Source organism: Prionailurus viverrinus, chromosome D4 (genome assembly GCF_022837055.1).
Source record: "Prionailurus viverrinus isolate Anna chromosome D4, UM_Priviv_1.0, whole genome shotgun sequence".
Lineage (NCBI taxonomy): Eukaryota > Metazoa > Chordata > Mammalia > Carnivora > Felidae > Prionailurus > Prionailurus viverrinus.
This window is the reverse complement of record NC_062573.1, coordinates 75,758,433-75,783,641: the sequence shown is the minus strand read 5'-3', so window position 1 is coordinate 75,783,641 and position 25,209 is coordinate 75,758,433. Positions and strand designations below refer to the sequence as shown.

The 25,209-nt window shown below is 38.8% G+C and overlaps 2 protein-coding genes across 5 annotated transcripts in view; one reads left to right on the top strand and one right to left on the bottom strand.

The window, feature by feature from the left end:
- PTAR1 (protein prenyltransferase alpha subunit repeat containing 1) overlaps positions 1-4,630 on the bottom strand; it is a 49,826-nt gene extending 45,196 nt beyond the window's left edge. For 2 of the 3 annotated variants that reach the window (XR_007146115.1, XM_047829180.1), the window contains exons 1-2: positions 4,424-4,630; positions 4,086-4,142 (exon numbers count right to left, since the gene is read on the bottom strand). Coding sequence is in view for 2 of the 3 variants with exons in the window: in XM_047829180.1 (XP_047685136.1) it covers positions 4,086-4,142; positions 4,424-4,509 (143 nt within the window). In the remaining variant the exon portion in view is untranslated. The remainder of the gene's footprint in view (positions 1-4,085; positions 4,143-4,423) is intronic. The other variant, XM_047829181.1, reaches the window with a different exon arrangement.
- A 75-nt stretch (positions 4,631-4,705) lies between these two features.
- Positions 4,706-25,209, top strand: part of CFAP95 (cilia and flagella associated protein 95) — a 135,683-nt gene continuing 115,179 nt past the window's right edge. For both annotated transcript variants that reach the window (XM_047831036.1, XM_047831038.1), the window contains exons 1-2: positions 4,706-4,807; positions 9,865-9,981. The gene's annotated coding sequence lies outside the window, so the exon portion shown is untranslated. The remainder of the gene's footprint in view (positions 4,808-9,864; positions 9,982-25,209) is intronic.

Genomic DNA, 25,209 nt, shown 5'->3' with positions numbered 1-25,209 from the left:
CTGGAAACGGTACAAATCTTCTTAATCTAATAGTCATTTTGTTATTTCTTTACCCTGGAAATCCTTCCTAAATGACAAAATAGGAGAGTTAGTGAAATAGCTAACCCTTTCATATAGACAATTAAAACTACCAGTGATTAAATCAAGATGTTTCAGAAACTTCATAGGCTTTCTCAATTCTAAAGAGTACTAATTTCACATATCACTTACTGGACTTATTTTTAAAACAGCTACATAAATTGTTATTGTTTATTGAGTGTTCATTATGTGTACTGCTCTGTGTTTGATTTTACATAAACTATTTCATTTGTTTCATACAATAATCTCAAAAAGCGGAAATTTTAACCCTTCTTTATAAACAGTCTTGTCTAAGTCTACCCAGGTACTAACTGAGAAGCCAAGATTCAAATTCAAACTTTTACAACTATACTATTATTTAAATAAACACATAAAAAATCAAGTGTAAAAAGACAATTAGGATTGTGGTTTCCTACTCTTCAGCTCAACTTACAGATTTGCCTTTCCTTACTACTCCATTACTCAAAAATTTCCACTGGGGCCTCTCCACTGCCGATGCAGTGTATTTTCCCTGACCCAGCTCTTATCTATCCCTCATGTCTCAATTTAATTGCTATTTCCTCAAAAGAACTATCTTGAGCTTCAAATATAAATTAGTCCCCTCTGTTATTATTCTTTCAAATATACTTCTTCTTTCAGGCTCTTCCCATAATCTGTGTGATTTGTTCCACTGGGCTAAGGACCATGTGTGATATGTTCACCAACTTTCACCCCACTCCTAGACCTGCACACCCAGGGGCTGGAACTCTATCTGTGAAATACAGGTGCTCTTTTGCTGAATGCATACATGGAATGCAAGAAATTAAGTCAAGGACTTCCATAATTTGACTCTACCGTATCTTTTCTATCACATCTTGCTGCTTCAGGTTAATTTCCAGTTCCATGTGGTGGTGGCTCCTTCTCTGAAACTATAAATCCTGCCAGCCTTCAAAGTTCAGCTCAAAGCCCACCTCCCCTAAGGCCCTTGGCCTAGACATACGAAGCCTTCCTTCTACGTCTAAAACACTCACACAGCACTTGCTCCCCATGCTGCTAGCCCAGCCTTTACCACTAACTGCTCTGCCGTAAATCCTAATTGACTATTCACGCAGGTGGGTCTTCATCTCTATCTAGAGCTACATTGTGCAATACAGTGGTTACTGAGCACATACGACCCATGGGTAAGTCAAACGACATTAAACACCATTTAAAATTCAGTTCCTCATGCACATTAGCCACACTTGAAACATTTTATAGTTACACATGGCTAGTGACTACCACACTGGACAGCACAGAAACGGGGCAATTCCACCATCATAGATATTTCTGTGCCTTGAGTATGAGAACTTTATTTTATACTTCTTCCTATCTATACCATGAGGATACTACCTACAGCATCTCATAAACAGTGAGAGTTCAATAAATATTTTAAAGATTAATAAAAAAAAAATAACTCAGTAGATAAGAAACCTTTGACATGACCCTAATTACACCATAAACATCTGTCTTCCACGTTAGCAAAGGTCTATACATTAAACTATTGTTAATCCCTGGGTCAAGCCTTCAGCTGTTTTCCAGTGGTATTCTCTAAGAGTCAACCATACAAATAACATTTCTATGGTATTTTTCAGTTTATGAAGTACCTCACATTCATCATTCAGTTGGCCAGTACAGTTTTCTGAGGAATACGGAAATTCAGGTTAAATCTAGTATCTACCAAGTGGCAGATAAGGGCCAGACACAGCATGAGGTGATTTTCCTGTGTTCTCATCAACCTCACCAAATCAAGAGGAAACTGAGGTTAACAGGGGGTAACCTATCCACATCCAACTGTAACAAAATCTACATCTTAACCAATGCATGTTCGACTCCTCCTGGGAAGCATTCTTACAGAAACAAAGTATGTTTAATGGAGTGGATGTTGTCGAATAAAATTACAAACTATCTTGTGTTTGAAGAAAAAAGAAAACAGAAAGTAAAGAGAAAAACTTTTCTTGGTAATACGGAAACATATAGTTAGGTACTAACTTTCAAGGTAAACAATGCCTTCCCCCCCCCCCCCCCTTAACCAGAAATACAGCCTGTTTATTTTGGAAGTAAGAGGGATAGATTACAGGAAGAAGTACAGGCAAGTTTGAAAAATACAAATCAAACATTCTGAAAGAATCTGCGCAGTAATACTACTGAAAATATCATTATTGTAGGAAACATATACTAAAAAATAGCTGAGGATTAATATTAAGCAATGAGTTATTTCAATTCTTCAGGCCTATAGTATGTATCATCATCTCAAATTATTTCAAATGCTCAACTTATTTCAAACTATTAAATCTTGAATGATCTAAGTGTTCACTGATAATATTAAATCTGGCACTGATAGAAACGTATTAATGAGATTTCACCATTAAAAATAAGATTGGGGGGCATAAAAGTCCTTAATGAGTTTCAGTAAATAGGACCCAGAAGAACAAGATGTGCTCCAAACTGCACTGTCTCAACCCACCAAGCCAGTGAACACTCAATCTCAGTTTCTTCAAATATAAAACACCGATGTGCTTTTTAAATCCACCGCAGAGAAGAGAAACTACTGTACTTGTTAGACTTCTTTCTAATCTCTGCTATAATTTCTTCAAGAAAAACAACATCATTGATGAGAAAAGAGGCCCTTCACTTATCCAACTTTTTTTTTTTTTTGAGGTTGTCTCTTATTTACACCCAAGCTCTCATTCACGAAAAGGGACTGAAAGACTGATATACAAGGCATCAAAGCATTCTTCAGAAGACCCAGGACCCACTATGGTGACTGCCAGGAGATCATTCCCAACACTCCCTCAAAAAAAGGCAGCAGTCACAAGGGGAAAGGAAGTGGACGCTGTCAGAGGCAGCAGGTGCGTTCTGAGGCCAGCAGCCTTTTGTTTTTAATGAGGCGCTGTTACGGTCTCCAATTGTGTGCCACAAGGGAGCAAGACATCTGAGGGCTTCTTAATTTCTAGAAGCATCATTTAGATGTAGGTCTGCTACCTTCTTTAGGCAGAAAAGCTTAAGGATGTCGGGCTTAAAAGGCTTAAAAAGAGTAAGTATTCATGTGTTCCAGTTTAAAAAATAAATTATTAGGGGAGCCTGGGTGGCTCAGTGGGTTAAGCATCCAACTCTTGGTTTCAGCTCAGGTCACGATCTCATGGTTCATAGGTTCAAGTCCCGGACTAGCCTCTGCGCTGACAGTGTGGAGCCTGCTGTGGATTCTCTCTCTCTCACCCTCTCTCTCTGCCCCTCCCCAACTCATGCGTATGTGTGCTCTCTGTCTCTCTCAAAATAAATAAACTTAAAAGAAATAAAATATTAAAAGAAAAACCCCACAATTAGAAAAAGTGAAAATACAGTAATATAAAACTGGATTCCATGACTCTTTCTTTTGGTAGGGGAGGGGGCAACGAGAGAAGGGTGGTAATTAAACACTCTTGCTTCTCCCGACTCTTCTGTATACTGTAGACATTTCTTTTATTAGCTTCCTTTTTCGCTCGTTACATGAAAGCAGAAGTGTCAGAAAGAATACAGTGTCTTCTAGTATCTTCCCAGAGTACTCCAAGTACCATGAAAAGGAAGGAGGGAACGATACATGTGTCAGCCCTGTGGTGTCCTACTTCAAGAGGGCAGCAGTGTCAGGATAAGAACAGAGTGACTATGTTCCCTGTAACTGTGAATCAGCTAACGCTACAAAGTGTCAAGTTTTCATCCGCTTTACACCAGACCCATCCGACACCTACCGAAGCTACACTCCTGAAAATGCCCTGATCACCTTCAAAGCAGGATGTTTCATCCGAGTCCTTCCACAACCTTGGGACAAGTGAGGCGAAAGTCAAAAGCAGCCTCAAACTACCTTTGGCTAGGAAGCTGAGGGTTTTCTGGTCCACTGAAAATAAGACGATCGGTGACACTGCCCCCCCCCCCCTTACCATCGGTCCGGGACGAACCTCAAAGAGTTGTATTTACAAAGCATCTACAGAGCAACATTGTGTGTGCCCGTGTACCTTACGCGGATGCAGGATGTGGACACACGGGTGAAGTCCTTCGAGTTGCAAGAACTCCTAGGGAAGGGGTGGGAAGGAGGGAGAAAAAAGTCGCTCCGTTTTGATTTTCCGAGGTCACTTCTAGGGACTCGCCCGCGACCGCGTTCCGGTAGCGGCAAGCGGGCCCTGCGGCGGCCGCCAACACTCCGGCCCCGACCTCGCTCGGTCCCCTCCGGCGAGGGGCGCGCGGGCCGGGACCTGCCCCTTAGATACCAGCTCGCGGCTCGGCTCCGCCCCTGCCCACCCCCGAAGACCCCCGGGGGCGACCGAGGCGGCGGCGCCGCCGGCGCCCGACTCACATGTGCGGATTCCTCCTGAAGGCGTTGGTGATGTCCTTCACTACCCGCTGCACCAGCACCGCCACCTCCTCGCTCGTCTCGGCCATGTTGGTGGCGGCCGCGGCGGCTCGGGCGCGCCTCCGGGAGAGCGCCGGACGGCCGGCGGGAGTTCCGCGGGGAGCGCGCGCGTGTGCGCCGGTTTGGCCGCGCTCCCGCCCCCGCCGCAGTCGCGGCCGCCGCCGCCGCCGCCGCCGCCGCCGCCGCCGAGCACTTCCGGGTCACGCCGCCGGAGGCCGGGGCGTGGCGCCAGCCGCCCACTGGGGCTGAGGCCGCCTGGTTGGTCCCCGACTTTTGCTGGTACCCGAGTTTCCAAGTGTCCCGGAAGATGCTGCAGAGTTACTTGAGGTCAATGTTTTACACGTTTTATGTTAATTTGTAGTCCACTCAGGGCCGAGGAGGGAGGAGTCTTGCTAAAGTCAACCTTCCGGAGCCAGAGTCAGTCTGAACCCCACCCCCGACGCCGCCCGGGCCACCCACTGTCAACTGCTCTGGGAACCAGCCCCCGGGAGCTTCTGGAGGAAAGTTTAACTGAGAGCGCAGGTCCTCTGGAGCTGTTAGTCCCCGAGTGTTTGAGAGCCTCTTCGCTTTATTTTCCCAACTGGAGGGACGAGGCGGTCCGCAGACGCTGGTGGCGGAGTGAGCCCCAATTGGACCGTGTTGGTGACCTTGTTTTGTACCCGCGTGCCAATTTCGCCCTCCGAGCAGCCATTTTCCAAAACTGAATTAAGAAAAATTTAATTAATCCATTAAAAGAGGAAAAGGGAAAGTTATTTGCCACCTGGATATAGGGTGTGGACATACAGAAATATGTTTTAGATTTTCTACTTTGAGTGTACTTCATTTTGTACATCATTTGGCGTGCTTTGAACGTTGCGTGTCAGTTTTGGAGTTAGAAAACCAAGATCCTGACGAAGTTTGCGCTTAATAGCCATTAACCCTGCTACAAAAAATTTTTTAAGAAAACCTAGCTTTCTACTTCATTTAGATTTTGAAATGCCATCATTTTCACGGATCAGATTTCCCTTCACCCTTCTGTGGTAGAAAAATCTGGGTGCCTTTGGTTCGCTTATTTTTACTTAATCCTTGCTTGAGATCCGTATCTTTAAAAAAAAAAAAAACTTTTTAAAATCAAGCTCATAGTCTGTTTACTGTGAAACAACGTGGCACATTTGAAGTAGGATTGATGACTGTGAAAGCAGAAACCATACGTTTGTTGCCAAATTCGTGAGTGAGAAATATAAACGAACTATGTCCCGCGGATGCTATTCCCTGTGGGTATGTTTGTAAAGGTTAGTTAGACCTGCTGTCTGGACACGGGCCTTCTGGTGTTAAAAGAAATGAATTAGAAGGTTCATAAAATTGTATAAAAGCCAGGTGGGACATTTGAGTAAAAGGAAACAATCCTTAACCTCTTGACAGGTTCCCAAATGAGCCAATGACGTGAGTGAATGTGTGTTTAGATTCCAAGGCCAAGGATTACTTCAGATATCCTAGTTACTCTTTAAGAATGTGATCCCAGTCCTCAAATGGTTCGTGTTACAACTGGCAAGTCTTCTTCGTCTTCACTAAAAGCCTTGCATCCTTTCCTAACAAAAGATGGAAAATAAATCTTGACTTCCCAAAAATACGAACATTTTTTTTTTTTTCAGAGACTTCCATTTTTATCTTAAAAACCAGTGGGATTTGGGGGCACTGGGTGGCTCAGTCGGTTAAGCCTCCAACTCTTGGTTTCGGGTCAGGTCATGATCTCATGATTGATGAGTTCAAACCCCACATCGGGCTCTGCCCTGACGGTGCCGAGGCTGCTTGGGGTTCTCTCTGTCCCATCTCTTTCTGCCTTCCCCGACCCCCACCCCCGCCCACACAATCTCTGGGTCTCTCCAAAATAAAACATTAAAAAAAAAAAAAATGAGGGGCGCCTGGGTGGCGCAGTCGGTTAAGCGTCCGATTTCAGCCAGGTCACGATCTCGAGGTCCGGGAGTTCGAGCCCCGCGTCGGGCTCTGGGCTGATGGCTCGGAGCCTGGAGCCTGTTTCCGATTCTGTGTCTCCCTCTCTCTCTGCCCCTCCCCCGTTCATGCTCTGTCTCTCTCTGTCCCAAAAATAAATAAACGTTGAAAAAAAAATTTAAAAAATAAATAAATAAAATAAAAAAAAAAGAGATTTAAATTTTTCACTCTAATATATTTAACAGGAAAAAAACCACAACCTTTGTCCTTAGATCCCGAAGTAAAATTGATATTCCAGAAAGATAATTAATTTTTCTGTTTTTCTATTTACGCCCTCCCCCACACACACACCTAGGTGCACACACACCTTCTTTGAACTCATTTGAAAGGCATGAATTATATGTCTCATGTTTCTTCTAAGAATTCACAAATTGTTTCACCCAATTTTGGATTTATGTTTAGAACTCAAATTTTTTAGAATTGGAGTATATTAGAACTGTAATCTAGCCCTCTAATTTTGCATATAAAGAAATAGATTCAAAGAAGTTAATGTAAATTCATGAGACTTTATAATGATATGTATATAAGGAGAGGATGTGATAAATTTAGCATGATTTGTTGAAAAGATTTGTTGAAATCTTTTGTCAAAGATTTACCTTCAGGGATCTGCAAAATATACTTACTGCTAATAATGAAATATTGTAAATACCTTAAATGCCCAACATTGGGAATTGAGTAAATTATAGTAAATCTATAAGATCAAATACTATTTGTCATTTAAAAGCACATTAAAACTAAAAGAGTATATACCAAACTCTTAGTGGGAGATATATTTATAGGAGAATTTTACTAAGTAACTCAAAGAACAAAGTATAATATTTATAATTTAAGAAGAATTTTAGAAGTTTATGTTAATAAAAATATTTGTAAGTCAACTATCTCGTATGCATATTAATTTTCTTAGAGATATTGATTTTTAAGTGACCTCTAGTTGTTCACATATCTGTGAATATATTTTGACAGTCCACCCCCCCTCAGAATCATGCTTTTCATTATTTTAGAAGACTATTGGATAATGGGGAAAAGGTAGATACATAATTACATAATGACAAAAAGAAATACCAAAACAGCATACAAGACGATGCTAATTATGTATATGTAAAACAAATTGTAGGTAATATCAATGTAATCACATATACATACATATAATAGACTGGGAGTTTATAAACTGAAATGTTAACAGTGGTTATCGCTATATGATGGGATTACTTGAGATAATTAAGACCTATGTACATTCTTTATGTTCTTCTGGATGTTCCAGATTTTCTACGATGAAAAACCTAATGTACGTATTAAGGGCCTTGGAAGGAAAGAAAACAAGGTGATTTTAATGACGAGCCTAGTAATTTCTTTCGTGAAGTGTTGTAAAGAAACTTATAATCTCTTTCAATCTTCACTCTATTATTCTACTTCTAACACTATGATGTGTTGTTTATTTATTTATTTGGGTTGGACTCCATTTCCCACGGGTAACGTTACACAAGATAGAGTGTAAATAGTACTAAACATGTTCTTGCCATGCGCCGTTATTACAAAAGCAAACTTCTTTCCACCATTAAGAAAAAGTAAATGTTCAATTTTAAATGATTCCTTATAATATTACCATTGTAAGTAACTATGTAATTACAGTGTGCCAAACCACAGCCGTATCAGTATCGTATTAACCTAAAATCCAAGAATTTTCTGGCAAAGAAATAGAAGGGAAATAAGGATGCTAGTCAGAAAGCTTCAATATCAATGTCTTTTAATGAATTCTTAAAAGAGGCCAACAGGAGTGATAATCATTTTTGAAGTTTTTATTAAATACCACTTCAGGAAAAAGAAAAGAAATTAGTAAATGATTTTTTCTTTTTTAGAGAGTGCACATATGAGCAGGGGAAGGGCAGAGGGAGGGAGAGATGGGGGGGGAGAGAGAGAGAGAGAGAGAGAGAGAGAGAGAGAGAGAGAGAGAGAGAGAGAAAACCTTAAGCAGGCTCCATGCTCAGTGCAGACCCCAACACAAAGCCTGATCTCATGACGCTGGGACCATGACCTGAGCCAAAATCAAGAGTTGGTCACTCACCTGACTGAGCCACCCAGGTGCCCCAATAAATGAATTTTAAATGGCACGTGCATTAAACTGAGGAGAGTTTTGGTATACCCTTTGCCTTGGGGTGTGGGTTTATTTTCCCCAAAGAAAATTTCATGGATAATGAAGTATGATTTTTTTTTTTAATATGTATTTTCAGAGCGAGAACATGCATGCACAGGAGAGGGGCAGAGAGAGGGAAAAAGAGAGAATCCCAAGCAGGCTCTGTACTGTCTGTGCAGAACCTCACAGTGGGGCTGGAACTCACGAACCTTGAGATCATGACCTGAGCCCAGATAAACAGTCGGGTGTTCAACTGACTGAGCCACTTAGACGCCCCTCTCAAGTACTATGTTTTTACACTTAGTTGATATTGTTAGCCCTTCATTAATTGTTGAGATAAAGATGAGAATGCATTTGATACCATCTTTAAACTTGGAAGCACTATATAAATGGTTACTTATTTCTGTGACTAAAGAAAGCCTCATTACAAGTAAATCAGTATTGGGGCACCTTGGTGGCTCAGTTGGTTGAGTGTCCAACTCTTGATTTCAGCTCAGGTCATGATCCCAAGGTCATGGGATGGAGCACCTCATTGGGCTCTGTGCTGAGCACAGAACCTACTTAAAATTCTCTCTCTCTCTCTCTCTCTCTCTCTCTCTCTCTCTCCCTCCATCCCTCTCTCCCCCCCTTCTCCCCAACTTGCATGCATGCTCTCTTTCTCTAAAATTAAAATAAAATCAATAAGTAAATCAGTATTAAAACACAACAGTAAACTAAGATAAGGCAAATACTAACCTTCAATATGAAACTCTGTTTAACATTATTAAAGAAAATTGGGGCGCCTGGGTGGCACAGTCGGTTAAGCGTCCGACTTCAGCCAGGTCACGATCTCGCGGTCCGTGAGTTCGAGCCCCGCGTCGGGCTCTGGGCTGATGGCTCAGAGCCTGGAGCCTGTTTCCGATTCTGTGTCTCCCTCTCTCTCTGCCCCTCCCCCATTCATGCTCTGTCTCTCTCTGTCCCAAAAATAAATAAACGTTGAAAAAAAAAATTTTAAGAAAATTATACTGATTATAAGCCTCCTACTTAAAACATGAAGGTTTTTTAACCTGACAGAGTTGGTAAATGTTATCAAGATGCTAATCATGAAGATGATTTAAATAGGCAGTTAATGCTGATATTAGAATCCCTGAGGTTACAGAAGTGAGGATACTAGTTGCATAATAAGGTTTTTGTTGCTGACTAAGTGATGTTTTATTTTTCTTGACATTTGATAGTCTGAAAATATCATCCTTTTGCTTGGCCCTCTTCTTTCTTCCTGCCACAGAGGCCCAGGAGACCCATGATGTAATCTTCAGAAAAGAACAGAAGAAGCTGTGTGAGAGAAAACACAGAGAAAAAGAGGCGGTCCAGGACTTGTATGTGGAAATAGCTAGGGAGATAGGTATGTTTCCATAATGCAATGAATGTTTCATGTATACTGAAGATGTCAAATTGTTGTAGGAGTTTTCTTAGTAATATGCCTTCTATTGGATGGTTAAGTGAAACAAGTTCCCAATTGTGAGTACATTCTTAGGGCTTTTTTTCTGTTTGCTGTTCTGTTTGTTCCTTGGTATAAATATTATTATATTAAAACCTTAGAGTTAGGTTAAAAAATCATTTAGAAAGTTAGTAAAAGGTTCATTTGACTACAGCAGAGTTTCAGTCTGAGAATTCTTCAGTAATTGCCTAAAAGTAAGACAAGGCTGGGGCGCCTGGCTAGCTTAATTGGTGAAGCATCTGGCTTCGGCTCAGGTCATGATCTCACGGTCCATGGGTTCGAGCCCCATGTCGGGCTCTTTGCTGACAGCTCAGAGCCTGCAGCCTGATTTGGATTCTGTGTCTCTTTCTCTGTCTCTGACCCTTCCCCGCTTGTGCTCTCTCTCTCAAAAATAAATAAACACTAAAAAAAATTTTTTTTAAAAAGTAAGACAAGGCTGTACCTCCTCTTCTTTCATCTCCTTCTTAATTTACAACCCAGAATTTTGGTTACAAACATATACCATATTTCTCAGTTGCTTCTTGTTTTCCTATTTTAAGCCAGTGCTGACACTTGTCAAAATTAACGTTAGGCCAAAATTACCCATAGGAAATGATGAGCATTCTTTGTTAAACACTGAATTATGTTCTTACTTGAGTATAGCATTTATAGAGAAGTATAGTCCCATTGTCTAAGTTTTAGGAAGAAATGCCACAGAGTAACTCCCCAATTTTTGCCGACTTTAGGCACTTCAATTTCTCTGGTAAGTCTCCCAAATCACCATCGGTGCGCAAAAAGGCCAGTGCAAAATATGGGCTGTTTGGTTTATAGATGGAGAAGGGTGACTACCATTGCTGAAAGAATGAGAGTCCAAGCAGTTGCACTTATTTATTCCACAAATTTTAATGACTGTTGCTGTGTATAAGATGCTGTGTCAACGGTTGGGTATACAATGGTGAGAAAAACAGACATTATTCTTGCCTTGTTGTGGGACTTACAGTCTGATGGAAGACCTACACAATATTAAGTAAACAGACAAATGTATAACAACAAACTGTAATACAAGGCACAGAAGGGAAAGGCAGAGTACCATGATAGATGATAATAGTGTGGGGGTAAGGGCATGGCTTTAGAAAATGTGATCAGGGAAGTCTGTTCTGTGTGGTGATACTTAAGCTGAAACATGAAAGATGAGAAGGAACCAGCCCGGTGAAAAGCAGGGAAAGAGCCACACCAGCAGTGGAAACAATATGTGTGAAGGCTCTAAGAAGAAAAGAGCTTACATAGCCTGTCTCAGTAACCGAAAGAAGACCAAACTAGTAACTTTTACTGGCCTGACAATGTTTGTAAAGTGATTTCAGATTCAGTATTGCTGTCACCTGAATGTCAACTATGAGCATTATTACCTAGCTCCAGTTTTTCTTCCTTTCTATATCCTTTTTGTTTTCTACATGCTACACTGGGCAGCTCACTATGGACAGCTCATGTTGCATGGTTATCTGGTATACCATGAATCAGGTATTTAGCCCGGGCAGCCCAGTAGCAAGCCTGGAACTATTTCTCAAATGGGTAATATTTATCTGTAGAAGATGAATAGGTGGCTTTTTCCCCAAACCTTAGGGAAAAAGCCTTTTTCCCTAACCTTAAGGCATTGCCATGATTTTTTCCTCCCTGCTATTGGGTCTTCTGGATCATATGGCCCAAGATCAGCTTTCCTGGAAGCTCTGGGGTCCATTCAAAACTATGAATTACTCAGCAAATTACTCAAACTAGAACATTCACATGGAGTATATCTTGCCTCCTGAATCCAAAGTGACCCATGTGTCTCTTTCTCAGTGGCAGAGTGTGCAAGATGAAGCAACTTGCCCTTCACCTTGGTAGAAATATTTTGACATGTCCCAGATGACTGAACTCTTAGCAACTTCACTATGATTTCAGTCCCTTGAATGTTTTAAGGTTTATCTTCCATCCCCTGTCATATAAATTCTTCCCAAGGAATATAGAGTATTTGCTACTTACTACACATGAAGTCAAATACCTCAGAGGAAAGGACTAAAACTATCATTGTATACTCATAGACTTGTATATTCTTGTCGCATATATCACATGTAACTAATAGTTGTCTTATTCATTCAGGATCTTTACCCTTGTATAGAAGATCAGCTCCACAAGAGCTAGAACCCTGTTTGTCCTGTGTGGTGTTGTATCCCTGTGCCTCGCCTTGCATGTAGTGGGCTCTCAATTAGTACTTAAATGAATGGATAGAGGGATGAAAGGAAAGGTTGGGGGGAAAATAGGAAAGGACAGAATAGCTAACACATAATATAGATGTAATAAAGAAGCAGTAGAGGAAGTCACCTAGGAATTTAGTCAGAGGCTTAATCATAGGAAACTCAAGGCCTTATTTCTACAGTTGAAATTTTTCTGGAAGGCATCAGGGAGCCATTAAAGGGGTTTATGTTTCTTGGCTGACATTCACTCATTCTTCAAAAGTGCTCTCATTACTTTATACTGTAGTTAGTTATCCATACATATGTAAATAAGCACACATATTTGTACATACACATTTCGAGTTTTATTTCATGACACAGTGAGGGAATCCATTTCATTTTTAATTTTGTTTTCCTAGAACCTGGCATATTACCTGAGCATAATGAGCATTTCAACATTGGTTAAATGAATAAATAAAGACCCAATTAAAATACTACCTCTATTATGAAGACTTCTTTGATCACCCCAGGTGGTAATGCTCTCCTATATTCTTAAGTCCATTGTACTTTATGTAGCCTTTGCTTGGCACTTTTCATTTTGTTTTATGGAATCGTCAACTTCATTTTTGTAGCCCAACAACATAGTACAGTTTCTTATATGAAGCAGACATTAAGTATATATTTATTGAGTGGCAAAAAGACAGTATGTTTACTCTTTTATTGTTAATGTTATAGGTAGCAAATAACTATACAATGAAAATCATAATTCTTAAAATTTATTCCATTGTGATTCTCATAGATTTATCCTATAATGTTATTTTCACAAATTGAGTGGGTGTGGATGATACAGGAAAACTTTTGTTTTGGAAAAAGTTACAAATCATGTTAAATCTTTTTTAAAAACCCTTTTTAAATCGAGATAATCACATACCATAAAGTTCACACTTTTAACGTGTAAAATGTAGTTGTTTTTAGTATACTCACAAGGTTATAAAACCATCACCGCTATGTAATTCAGAACATTTTCATCACCCCTTACCAAATCTGGTTCTCGTGTTAGCTTTGTCACTTCAGATTCTAGGGTTTGTTTTCTTTCCATCTAGCATGCCTTCTAATCTTTTGTTGAAAACTGGACGTGATATCTGGGGCAATAGAAACTGAGGGAAATAGGCCTTTAGTAAGAGGTTTTATGTTTTTGTAGTTAGGAGCTGGACTGTGTTTCATGTCATAGCTGTAGCTACAGCTGTAGGGGCCACAGGACTCCATTTACTCAGGTGCATTTCCTTAGGTTTCCCTAAGAATTCCTTCTAACATAGAATTTGTGTCTGGACACTCTTTTAGTTATAATCCACTATGATTATACTGGAACCCTGTTGTTGTGGTGCTAAGATGTTGTGGGAGAGGAATTGTTCTGTAATTTTATGAATGACTCTCAGTCTCTAGTGGGCTTGAGTTCTTGGGCTGTCACTTTCAGAAGTGCCCCTTAGCTTTTTGATCTTTTTCCTCTTAGATTAAATAGGATTTCAAGAGGGGCTGGAGTTGGCTAATTGCCCTTCCCTGGGTCATGTAAGGGTCTGGTAACATCATTTTACTTGGAGCATTGGCCTTTATTACAGAGAATGCTTTGGGTGCATTTCAAAATGGTAATTAAAATTTTTTTTTTCAACATTTATTTATTTTTGGGACAGAGAGAGACAGAGCATGAACAGGGGAGGGGCAGAGAGAGAGGGAGACACAGAATCGGAAACAGGCTCCTGGCTCTGAGCCATCAGCCCAGAGCCTGACGCGGGGCTTGAACTCACGGGCCGCGAGATCGTGACCTGGCTGAAGTCGGACGCTTAACTGACCAAGCCACCCAGGTGCCCCTCAAAATGGTAATTTAAAGTGGGTGGGTATTTTGGGAGGTCATTACCATGAGAACCTGGTGGGGTTCCTTGAGGTAAAACTCATAAGAGTCTTTGGGTTCCCCTAAGATTGGGTCCCCAAGGAGCTTCTCAGTCTTGACCTGGTACACACTCAGTGTCCAGCGATTTGTGAAGATTATCACTTAAGTATTCATAGCAGTTTAAGACTCCACCATCTTTGCTCCACATAAGCTGATCTCAGCTGTGATTCTCTGTGTTTGGCTGTCTCTCAGATTTCTGGGTGATGGTTTGTCCTGTGATCTTAATTCTCTGATGGGTCTAAGAAAAGTCATTTATTTTCAGTTTGTTTACCTTTAGTCTTGTTTTAAAGATGTAGGTGAAGACTTCCAAGCTGTATACATTTTGTAGCTGAAACCAGAAGTTCCAAACTTTTTTTAAAGTGCTAAATAGAACATAGTTTAGACTTTGTGGGGTTGTATGGCCTCTATTCCAGTTACTCAACTCGAGTGCTGTTGTAGCATAAAAGCAACCATGGGCAATACATAAATGGATGGGAATTTATATATTGTTTTTCTTTTATAAATTTTTTAAAAGCTTATCTATTTATTTTGAGAGAGAAAGGGAGAAGGGGAGGGGCGGAGGGTGAGGGAGAGAGATAATCCCAAGCAGGCTCTGCACTGTCAGCTCAGAGCTGAATGTGGGGCTCAAACTCATGAGCCATGAGATCATGACCTGACCCAAAACTAAGAGTTGGATGCTTAACCGGCTGAGCCACCTATGTGCCCCTATTATTGTTAAGTTGTCATTTTGTCTTTCCATTCTGTCAGTTTTTGCCTCCTGTATTGGGGCTTTGTTGATGGGTGCATGTATGTTTAAAACTGTTATGTCTTCTTGGGGCACTTAGGTGGCTCAGTCAGTTGAGCGTCCAACTTTGGCTCAGGTCATGATCTCGTGGTCTGTGGGCTGGAGCCCCGCATTGGGCTCTGTGCTGATGGCTCAGAGCCTGGAACCTGTTTCAGATTCTGTGTCTCCCACTCTCTCTGCCCCTCCCCCACTCATGCTCACTCTCTCTCTCTCTCTCTTAAAAATGAATAAACATTTTTTAAAAATTAAAAAAATTGTTATGTCTTATTGATAGATAAGTCCTTTTGTCATTATAAAATATCCTGCTTTGTCTCTAGTAACAAATTTTGTCTTAAAGTCTATTTTTTTTGTGGTATTAGTATAGCTACTCCAGTTCTCTTTTGTATACCATTTGTGTGGTGTATCATTTCCCATCCTTTTCTTTTCCTTCTTTTTTTTAATAATTTATTTGTTTTTTTAATTTACATCCAAATTAGCATCTAGTGCAGTGATTTCGGGGGTAGATCCTTAATGCCCCTTACCCATTTAGCTCATCCCCCCTTCCACAACCCCTCCAGCAACCCTCTGTTTTTTCTCTGTATTTTTTTTTAACGTTTATTTATTTTTGAGACAGAGAGAGACAGAGCATGAACAGGGGAGGGGCAGAGAGAGAGGGAGACACAGAATCTGAAACAGGCTCCAGGCTCTGAGCTGTCAGCACAGAGCCCGACGTGGGGCTCGAACTCACGGACCGTGAGATCATGACCTGAGCCGATGTTGGACACTTAACCGACCAAGCCACCCAGGCACCCCCTGTTCTCTGTATTTAAGAGTCTCTTGTATTTTGTTCCCCTCCCTGTTTTTATATTATTTTTGCTTCCCTTCCCATATGTTTATCTGTTTTGTATCTTAAATTCCTCATATGAGTGAAGTCATATGATATTTGTCTTTCTCTAACTAATTTCACTTAGCATAATACCCTCTAGTTCCATCCACCTAGTTGCAAATGACAAGATTTCATTCTTTTTGATTGCTAAGTAATACTCCACTGTATGTATATATATATATATATATATATATATACACACACACACACATATATATATGTATATATGTATATGTATGTATATGTGTATATATATATATATATATATATATATATATATATATGCCACATCTTCTTTTTCCATTCATCTGTTGATGGACATTTGGGCTCTTTCCATACTTTGGTTATTGTTAATAGCACTGCTATAAACATTGGGGTGCATGTGCCCCCTTCAAAACAGCACACTTGTGTCCCTTGGATAAATACCTAGTAGTGTAGTTGCTGGGTCGTAGGGTAGTTCTATTTTTAATTTTTAAAAAAAAATTTTTTTTCAACGTTTTTTATTTATTTTTGGGACAGAGAGAGACAGAGCATGAATGGGGGAGGGGCAGAGAGAGAGGGAGACACAGAGTCGGAAACAGGCTCCAGGCTCCGAGCCATCAGCCCAGAGCCTGACGCGGGGCTCGAACTCACGGACCGCGAGATTGTGACCTGGCTGAAGTCGGACGCTTAACCGACTGCGCCACCCAGGCGCCCCTCTATTTTTAATTTTTTGAGGAACCTCCATACTGTTTTCCAGAGCAGCTGCACCAGTTTTCATTCCCACCAGCAGTGCAAAAGAGATCCTCTTTCTCTGCATCCTTGCCAACATCTGTTGTTGCCTGAGTTGTTAACATTAGCCATTCTGACAGGTGTGCGGTCGTATCTCATTGTGGTTTTGATTTGTATTTCCCTGATGATGAGTGATGTTGAGCCTTTTTTTTCATGTGTTGGTTGGCCATCTGGATGTCTTCTTTGGAGAAGTGTCTATTCATGTCTTTTGCCCATTTCTTCACTGGATTATTTGTTTTTTGGATGTTGAGTTTGATAAGTTCTTTATAGATTTTGGATACTAACCCTTTATCTGATATGTTGTTTGAAAATATCTTCTCCCATTCCATCAGTTGCCTTTTAGTTTTGCTGATTGTTTGCTTTGCTGTGCAGAAGTTTTTATTTGGCTGAGGTCCCAATAGTTCATTTTTGTTTTTGTTTCCCTTGCCTCCGGAGATGTGTTGATTAAGAAGTTGCTGTGGCTGAAGTCAGAGAGGTTTTTGCCTGCTTTCTTCTCTACGATTTTGATGGATTTCTTTCTTACGTTTAGGTCTTTCATCCATTTTGAGTTTATTTTTATGTATGGTGTAAGAAAGTAGTCCAGATGAGGAGCACCTGGGTGGCTCAGTCAGTGAAGCATCCGAATTCGGATCAGGTCATGATCTCACAGTTCATGGGTTTGAGCCTCACATCAGGCTCTGTGCTGACAGCTCAGAGCCTGGAGCCTGCTTCAGATTCTGTATCTCCTTTTCTCTCTGCCCCTCCCCTGTTTTCTCTCTCTCTCTTTAAAAAATAAACAATAAAAAAATTATTTTTTGAAAAGAAAGTGGTCCAGGTTCATTTTTCTGCATGTTCCTGTCCAGTTTTCCCAGCACCATTTGCTGAAGAGACTGTCTTTATTCCCTTGATATTCTTTCCTGCTTTGTCGAAGATTAGTTGGCCATAGGTTTGTGGGTCCACTTCTGGGTTCTCTATTCTGTTCCATTGATCTGAGTGTCTTTCTTGTGCCAGTACCATACTTTCTTGATGATTATAGCTTTGTAATACTGCTTGAAGCCCAGGGATTGTGATGCACCCAGCTTTGGTTTTCTTTTTCAAGATTACTTTGGCTATTCAGGGTCTTTTCTGGTTCCATACAAATTTTAAGATTGTTTGTTCTAGCTCTGTGAAGACTGCTGGTGTTATTTTGAAAGAGATCACCTATCCTTTTCCTTTCAAGTTATTTATGTCTTTTTTAAAATGTTTTTATTTATTTTTGAGACAGAGAGAGACAGAGCATGAGCAGGGGAAGGGCAGAGAGAGAGGGAGGCACAGAATCTGAAGCAGGCTCCAGGCTCTGTGCTGTCAGCACAGAGCCCAACGCAGGGCCCGAACTCACAGACTGTGAGATCATGACCTGAGCTGAAGTCGGATGCTTAACCGACTGAGCCACCCAGATGCCTCCCCTCCGCCAAGTTCCTTATGTCTTCAAATCTATTCCTCTATTCCTCTATTATTATTTATTCCTCTATTATTTCCTTGATTTGTATTAAAATAGATACAGTGTACCATTTTAATGAGCTTTTTTTCGTTTTTTGAGTTACATTTTTGTTGGGTTTCCTAGGGATTACAATTAAAATCTTGCTTTATAACAATATAGTTCATAGTAAAAACAACTTAATTTACAGTAGTGTACAAAATCTTGGCTCCTATATGTTTTCACTCCCTCCTTTCTCCTTTGTGCTGTTAGTGTTACATATATTACATCTTTATATATTGTATGCCCATCAGCACTGATTATAATCATTCCTTCATGCAGTTGTTTTAAAAATCAGATAGGAGACATAAAAAAGGAATTCCAAATTTAAAATACATTTATACTGTATTTTACCTATTTACCTATTTACCTATTCAGTTGTCTTTACTAGTGCTCTGTATTTCTTCATGTGGATTTGTGTTACTGTCTAGTGTCTTTTCATTTCAGACGAAAGGATTCCCCTTAATATTTCTTGTGTGGCAGATATGCTTGTGACCAATCCTGTTTTTATCTGGGAATGTCTTTTTTCCCCCCTTTAATTTTTGAAGGATCGTTTTGCTGGATGTAGGAGGCTTAGTTGATACTCTTTTTCTTTCAGTATTTGGATATATTATCCCACTATCTTCTTGCTTGTGTGTTTTTTTGATGAGAAATCAGGTGTTAATTCTATTGAATTACCTTTATTACCTTTTCTATTGAAAAACCTTTTTCTTGCTGTCCTCAAGTTTTTCTTTTGTCTTTTGACATTTTGATTATGAAGTGCCTAGCTGTGACTTTCTTTGAATTTATCCCACTTGGAGTTTTGTTGAGTCTCTTTCATGTATTAATTAATAATTTTTGTCAAATTTGGGGTGTTTTTCAATCAATATTTCTTCAAATATTACCTATTCTTTCCTCTTTTCCTTCTAAATCACCATTTAGTAATGTTTAATATGTTTAGAATTCTAGATTTCATTATCACATTTTTTTATTTCTAGAAGCTGTTTTACAAATATGGTAGGTTTCTTTTTAGAGTTACCTGCTCCTCTCAGATATTTTCCGGGTTATCTTTTTCTTTGTTTAAATAGAATAACTGTACTTATTTTATAACTATATGTAGTATTTCCAATATCTGAAGTCTTTACATATCTGTTTGAGTTATTATTTTAGTTACTTATGATACTGTTTCCATGTGGACTTATCATTCATGAGAAAATATTTTGAAGGGATTCTTTAAAGCCTGAAATAAAGATACCTTTTTCATAGAAGGATTTACTTTTGCTCAATTCAGGTGCCTGGTATACCACCAGTCTGACACCACCTTAAGCCAGATCACAGCTTAGGTTCCCCGAATATGAACCTTTTACAAAAAACCTGTCTTAAAGCAACCCTATGGTCTTAAGTTCTCAGGATATTTTTCTTTTACTCTCTCCCATGTTCCACAGGGTGCCATGAGTATGAGTGAGAGAGGTAAGGGTGTGTCTACATCTGGTTTATCCACACTCTAATCAGTCGTGTCCCTTTGAGATCCTGTTTGATTCTTCACCTTGGGTTGGCCCTTGGTCTTGACATCTATTCCCATTCCAGGTGAGACTGCCAAAACCAAAGGGCATGTACCTGGATCAGTAAGTGTCCTGAGGACAAGCATGGCTAAGGAGGTCAGGTGTTCCACTTAGCTATAGCTATTTGGGTTCCCCTTTCCCTTAGATTTTTGACCTATTGGTTTCTAGTCTCTTGACAGCTCTTTGGCGCTTTGAGGAAATTTTTTTAAACTTTAGCATTGCAGTTATTTTCAGCTGGAAGATTAGATTGAACAATCTAGCCCACCACTTTAGAAATAGAAGTCTGCATTAGAGTATAAACCTATAACAATGCTATCTGAAATCTCTTATTCTTTGCCTTAAGAGACAAAGATTGGAATGGAAAGTTAAAAAGACATTTTTAAAATACCTAGATTAATCACAGAAAGTCATTTATAAATATTTATAGAATCAGTCACTGTTTTTTAGGAGACTGGGTGCTACAAGTATACAAAGTTTTAAAGAACACGAACATTTTCATTAGGCAGCTTTTTATTCTGGTAGTTCTGAAATTGTAGTGTTCCTTTTAATTAAATTATCTTTTAGGATTAACTCATTTACAGGAAGAATTATGCTGTTAACCCCCTTAAAATCTCAGTGTGCTATAGGCCTACTCCTAGGGTAAAAAAATCTATGGCAAAGGATTGCATAGTTACACTTAATTGAAACAGGTTGTTTTATTTAAACTATAAGTTATTAAACAGAATTAATTATGAAGCAGTATTTTATTTAAACAGTAAACATAGTTACTGTTACTTTAAGATGGAAACAAAGCAAGTTTCAGGTTTAGTTTTGCATTATATGTAAAGAAAATATTAACTTTTTACATGTTTATAGGGGATTCTACATTTTATAGACAGGATTAATATTTTGGGTTTTGGGGCGCCTGGGTGGCTCAGTCAGTTAAGCGTCCGACTTTGGCTCAGGTCATGATCTCACGGTCCGTGAGTTCAAGCCCCGCGTTGGGCTCTGTGCTGACAGCTCAGAGCCTGGAGCCTGTTTCAGATTCTGTGTCTCCCTCTCTCTGTGACCCTCCCCCGTTCATGCTCTGTCTCTCTCTGTCTCAAAAATAATAAACGTTAAAAAAAAATTAAAAAAAATATTTTGGGTTTTTCCTTGTCTTTACTCTTATATGTTTGCCAAGGTTATCAAGTCTTACTGTCATTTGGCAAAATGGTTTATTTGAAATGTACATGAAAAAGAAACTTGGCATTAGGCCATAAGTCACTAGTTTATGGATTTTTAACTTTAAAAAAGACAGTAAGGTATTTAGTTAGCTCTCAACATATGCCAGGTGAAAACAGCAGACATTTCTATCTGGAATTCATAACAACAGACCTTACTGAGGTGTTTTTGGATTCATTAGATATAGTTCACTAATTGTAAATTAAACACAAATTGATTTTTGTGAGTACATTATGACAGCATATTTTATTTGCAGAAAAGATGTTTTATGTTTTTCTTAATATTTATTTTGGAGAGAGAGAGAGAGTCTTGAGAGAGAGAGATCGCACACATTCATGCAAGAGCTGGGAAGAGGCAGAGAGAGAGGGGGAGACAGAGAATCCCAAGCAGGGTCCGCTCTATTACCACAGAGCACCACACAGGGTTTGAACTCACAAACCCTGAGATCATGACCTGAGCTAAAGTCCAATGCTTAACCCACTGAGCCATCCATGTGTCCCACATGTTTCATTCTTAACAACAAATGGGATCATGCAAAAACCTTGGGCAAAAGTATAGAGGTAATGTCTCTTTACTATATAATAAAGAAAAGCAATGATTTAGCAACTGTGGATTTTTAACCCAAGTAACTCTAGTAGTTATTAATGAAGTATTATAAGAAGAATTGTTAATTGATTTATATTCGTAAAATGTGTTGAAATATTTCATTAAAGGTAAAATGAATAATTGTAAAGATAACTATAATTTAGAATTCGTATTTCCTTATTCCGTTTGAGTCTGAGTGACAAAAAGTACCACCAGCACATGCATTGTGGCTCAGATATACCTAATTACATTTTGTCTTGCTAATTCACTTAAATTTGTTTACTTTATAGGAAACTAATCCAGAGGAAATTTATTGTGAGATAGACTTACAAGGGCATTCTATCTTCTGTTTTATAGACAGAAAACTTCTCATAGAAATAGAATATTTGTGGATAATAGTTTGCTAGAAAAAAATATAGTTTTTATAGTTTAGTTATAATGAACAGAAATTACAAATATTGAATATAGTAAGACTTTTAAAAAAATTTTCCTGCCATTTCTTTTGCCTCTTGACAGCAAAGAATATTGAATTGAACACATAAGCCATTGTGTTCACATGTATCTTCCTTTTTTTTAATTAAGTACAGTTGACATAGAATGTTATATTAGTTTTAGGTGTACAACATAATTTTCTATATGACTCAGTGCTCAACATCATAAAGATAGTTACCATCTGTCACGGTAAAGTTATCACAATATTATTGACTGTATTTCCTAAGCTGAATTTTACATCCCCATGACTTGTTTTTTTTGTACTTCTTAATTCCCTTTATATATTTCACCCATCCCCTCATGCCCCTCCCCTCTAGCAACCCCAATTTGTTGTCTGTATTTGTGAGTCTGTTTCTGTTTTGTTTTTTAGATTCCACATATAAGTGAAATTAAGTGACATTTGTCTTTCTCTGTCTGACTTATCTCACTTTACATAAGCCTCTTTAGGTCCATTCATGTTGTTGCAAATGGCAAGATTTCATTCTTTTTTATATTTTTAATGTAAGGTGGGAAGCTGACTGATAGCCACTTTATTAATGCAAAGAAATAGCCTTAATTAATACTAACAATATTATACAGTCTCATGAATATTATTTGCTTGAAACTTCCTGTATTTCATACACTCCAGTTAAAATGACTTTATGTATTACTTGTGCAAATTTAATCCCATACTAATGAATATGTTCTTTATACAAAAGTTCAAATAAAATGTAAAAATGTATTTCAGTTAAAATTCATTCATTTTGATATTTGCTCTCAAAATTTTTGGCAAGATTTAATTCTGACCAAGTGTTGTTCTGACCACATTGCACTTCAGGGCCCCCAAAAGTCCACATGCATTTCTGTCAGCATCAGAGTGAATTAGGTTTCTGGATACCATTGATGACAGACATTTGAGCCAACAGATCATACCCCAGTAATAGAACCAACTAATGTAAGCCATCTTGTAATCATTTTCCTCATTGATAAAATCCTTAGGTTAAGTCCATGATATAGTGCCAACTCAATACCAATATCAGGAATGAAAGGGCTCTTTATTACTGGCTTCAAAAGAGCTAACAACTCTCTTCCATTTCAATAAGAAAGGTGTTATTTCATAAATATGTGTTTTTCTATCAAGAAAAATAAGTGAAAGCACTTTAAAAATTAATTTTATATTCTTCTTTAAAACTTAAAAAATTTAGTTTTCTTTAAAACATAAAAAATTTAGTTACTTAGGGAGAGTCAGTCTAACTCGTGGGAAACCTGCATTGTAGAACTAATTTTAATGTGATTTTTTATCTTTCAAGTACTCTATTCAACAGCTGGAACTGTTAAGGTAATATTTTTAACTTGATGCAATAAAAATATGGGGTTCATTTATGGTTAGCAGCATCCATTTTCACATAAACAATCCATTTGATCAAGTATTTCAAGTGAGCAAACATTGGTTGGGTATCTGCTATATGCATGCATATCAGTGGAGCTGACGACGATGACCAAAAGAGACCTGGCTCCCAGGAAACTTATTTTCTAAATCAGATTAATTTCACTTACCTACCATCTTATTTAGATTAAATCTAATTTGCATGTCAAGACTTCCTTTGGAAATTGAGAAAATAAAAAGTTTTATCTACCTATTAGAATGTTAAAAGCTTTCAATCAGTACCATACTAATAAAGGAGATATAATTTGTTTACACAAAATATATTTCAGACTCGTATTTCAGAAATTGTATTTGGAAAAATCTAAACTGCTCCCTGACATAATTTTGACCATGTAAATAAGACTTTTTCATTTTGAATTATAAACCAGAATTGGAACTCAGTGACATGCAATTTAATTCCTTTATTTTTAAGGGGGAGTTAATTGTATATTATTAGCAGCCAAATGTAGATTTTAAAAATAACATGGCTAAAAAAAGTCTAGGATTGTCCTTTTATTTATTTTTTCTTTAAAAAAATTTTAATGTTTTTATTCATATTTTGAGAGACAGAGAAATAGAGCATGTGTGGGGGAGGGGCAGAGAGAGAGGGAGACAGAATCCAAAGCAGGCTCCAGGCTCCAAACTGTCAGCACAGAGCCTGATGGGGGGCTCCAGACCATGAACCACGAGATCATGACCTGAGCCTAAGTCAGCTGCTTAGCTGACTGAGCCACCCAGGTGCCCCTAGGCTTGTCCTTTTAAATTCTAGCACAGGGTTTAGAAGCAAGCTCTCAGTCCATTCTTATATATTGACGTGAAGATAAGAACTTAGCTCTCTAGAATACATAATTATATAGCCTAGGCTATTTCAAGCTTTCAAGAACTGATAAAAGAAGAAGTTCAAGGGCAATTTATGTTATTCTAGATAGCTCTTTGCTGGTAGATGTGGCTTTGGAAACATGAATTATCTGAGTGGGGAAAACTGGTTTTGAATTCTGAGCTTCTTTCCTTTTCTATCAGCATTTGGATTGACCCCACTGCAAAAAAAAAAAAAAAAAAAAAGATTAGAACATGCTCCATGTAGTATTTTGAGGCGTGGTGTGTGTGTGTGTGTGTGTGTGTGTGTGTGTGTGTGTGTGTGTGTATTTTAAGATCACTCATATAGAAGAAAATTCTGTTTCATACCACTTGCCTTCATTCTTCCACACTTGAATATAGAGAGAGAATAGAAAAGGAGATTCGAGTTGAAAGGGTTTCTTTCTACATCCTGTTTCTTTAATTTCTCTTTTTGCTTCTAAGGGTTTCATACAAAGCAGGCTATGGAAACACTAACTGAAGAAAACACAAAGTGAACGCACAGGAGCATTTAATGGGCTGTTTGGAAGAATAACACTTGCTTATTTTTTCATGTGAACGAATGATTGATTTTGTGGTGGTTGTTGGATAATGACATACATTAGGTTCCTGACTGTCTTTCAGATTTTCAAATTCATGTGTTAATGCAATGAATATTTGTGGAGCACCTACTGTTTTCCAGCCACCATTCTAAGCACTGGGCACACAGTTCCTATGGAGCACGTAGTCTTCTCAAGAGTTTCTCCATTTCTGGAGCACGTAGTCTTCTCAAGAGTTTCTCCATTTCTCTGTTAGCTATTATCTACCTTTTCCCCTTGTTTCAGTACCTTTGCATCCATTTTCCTCCATTAGGATCCAATGTAATTTTGTTGACAACATGTAGCCGGGTCTTGTCTTTTTATCCACTCTGACAGCCCCCATCTTTTTTGATATATTTAGACCATTGGCCTTTCTAAAATTATTTTTGGACAGCCCCTCACAAAAATTAACCTCAAATGTAAG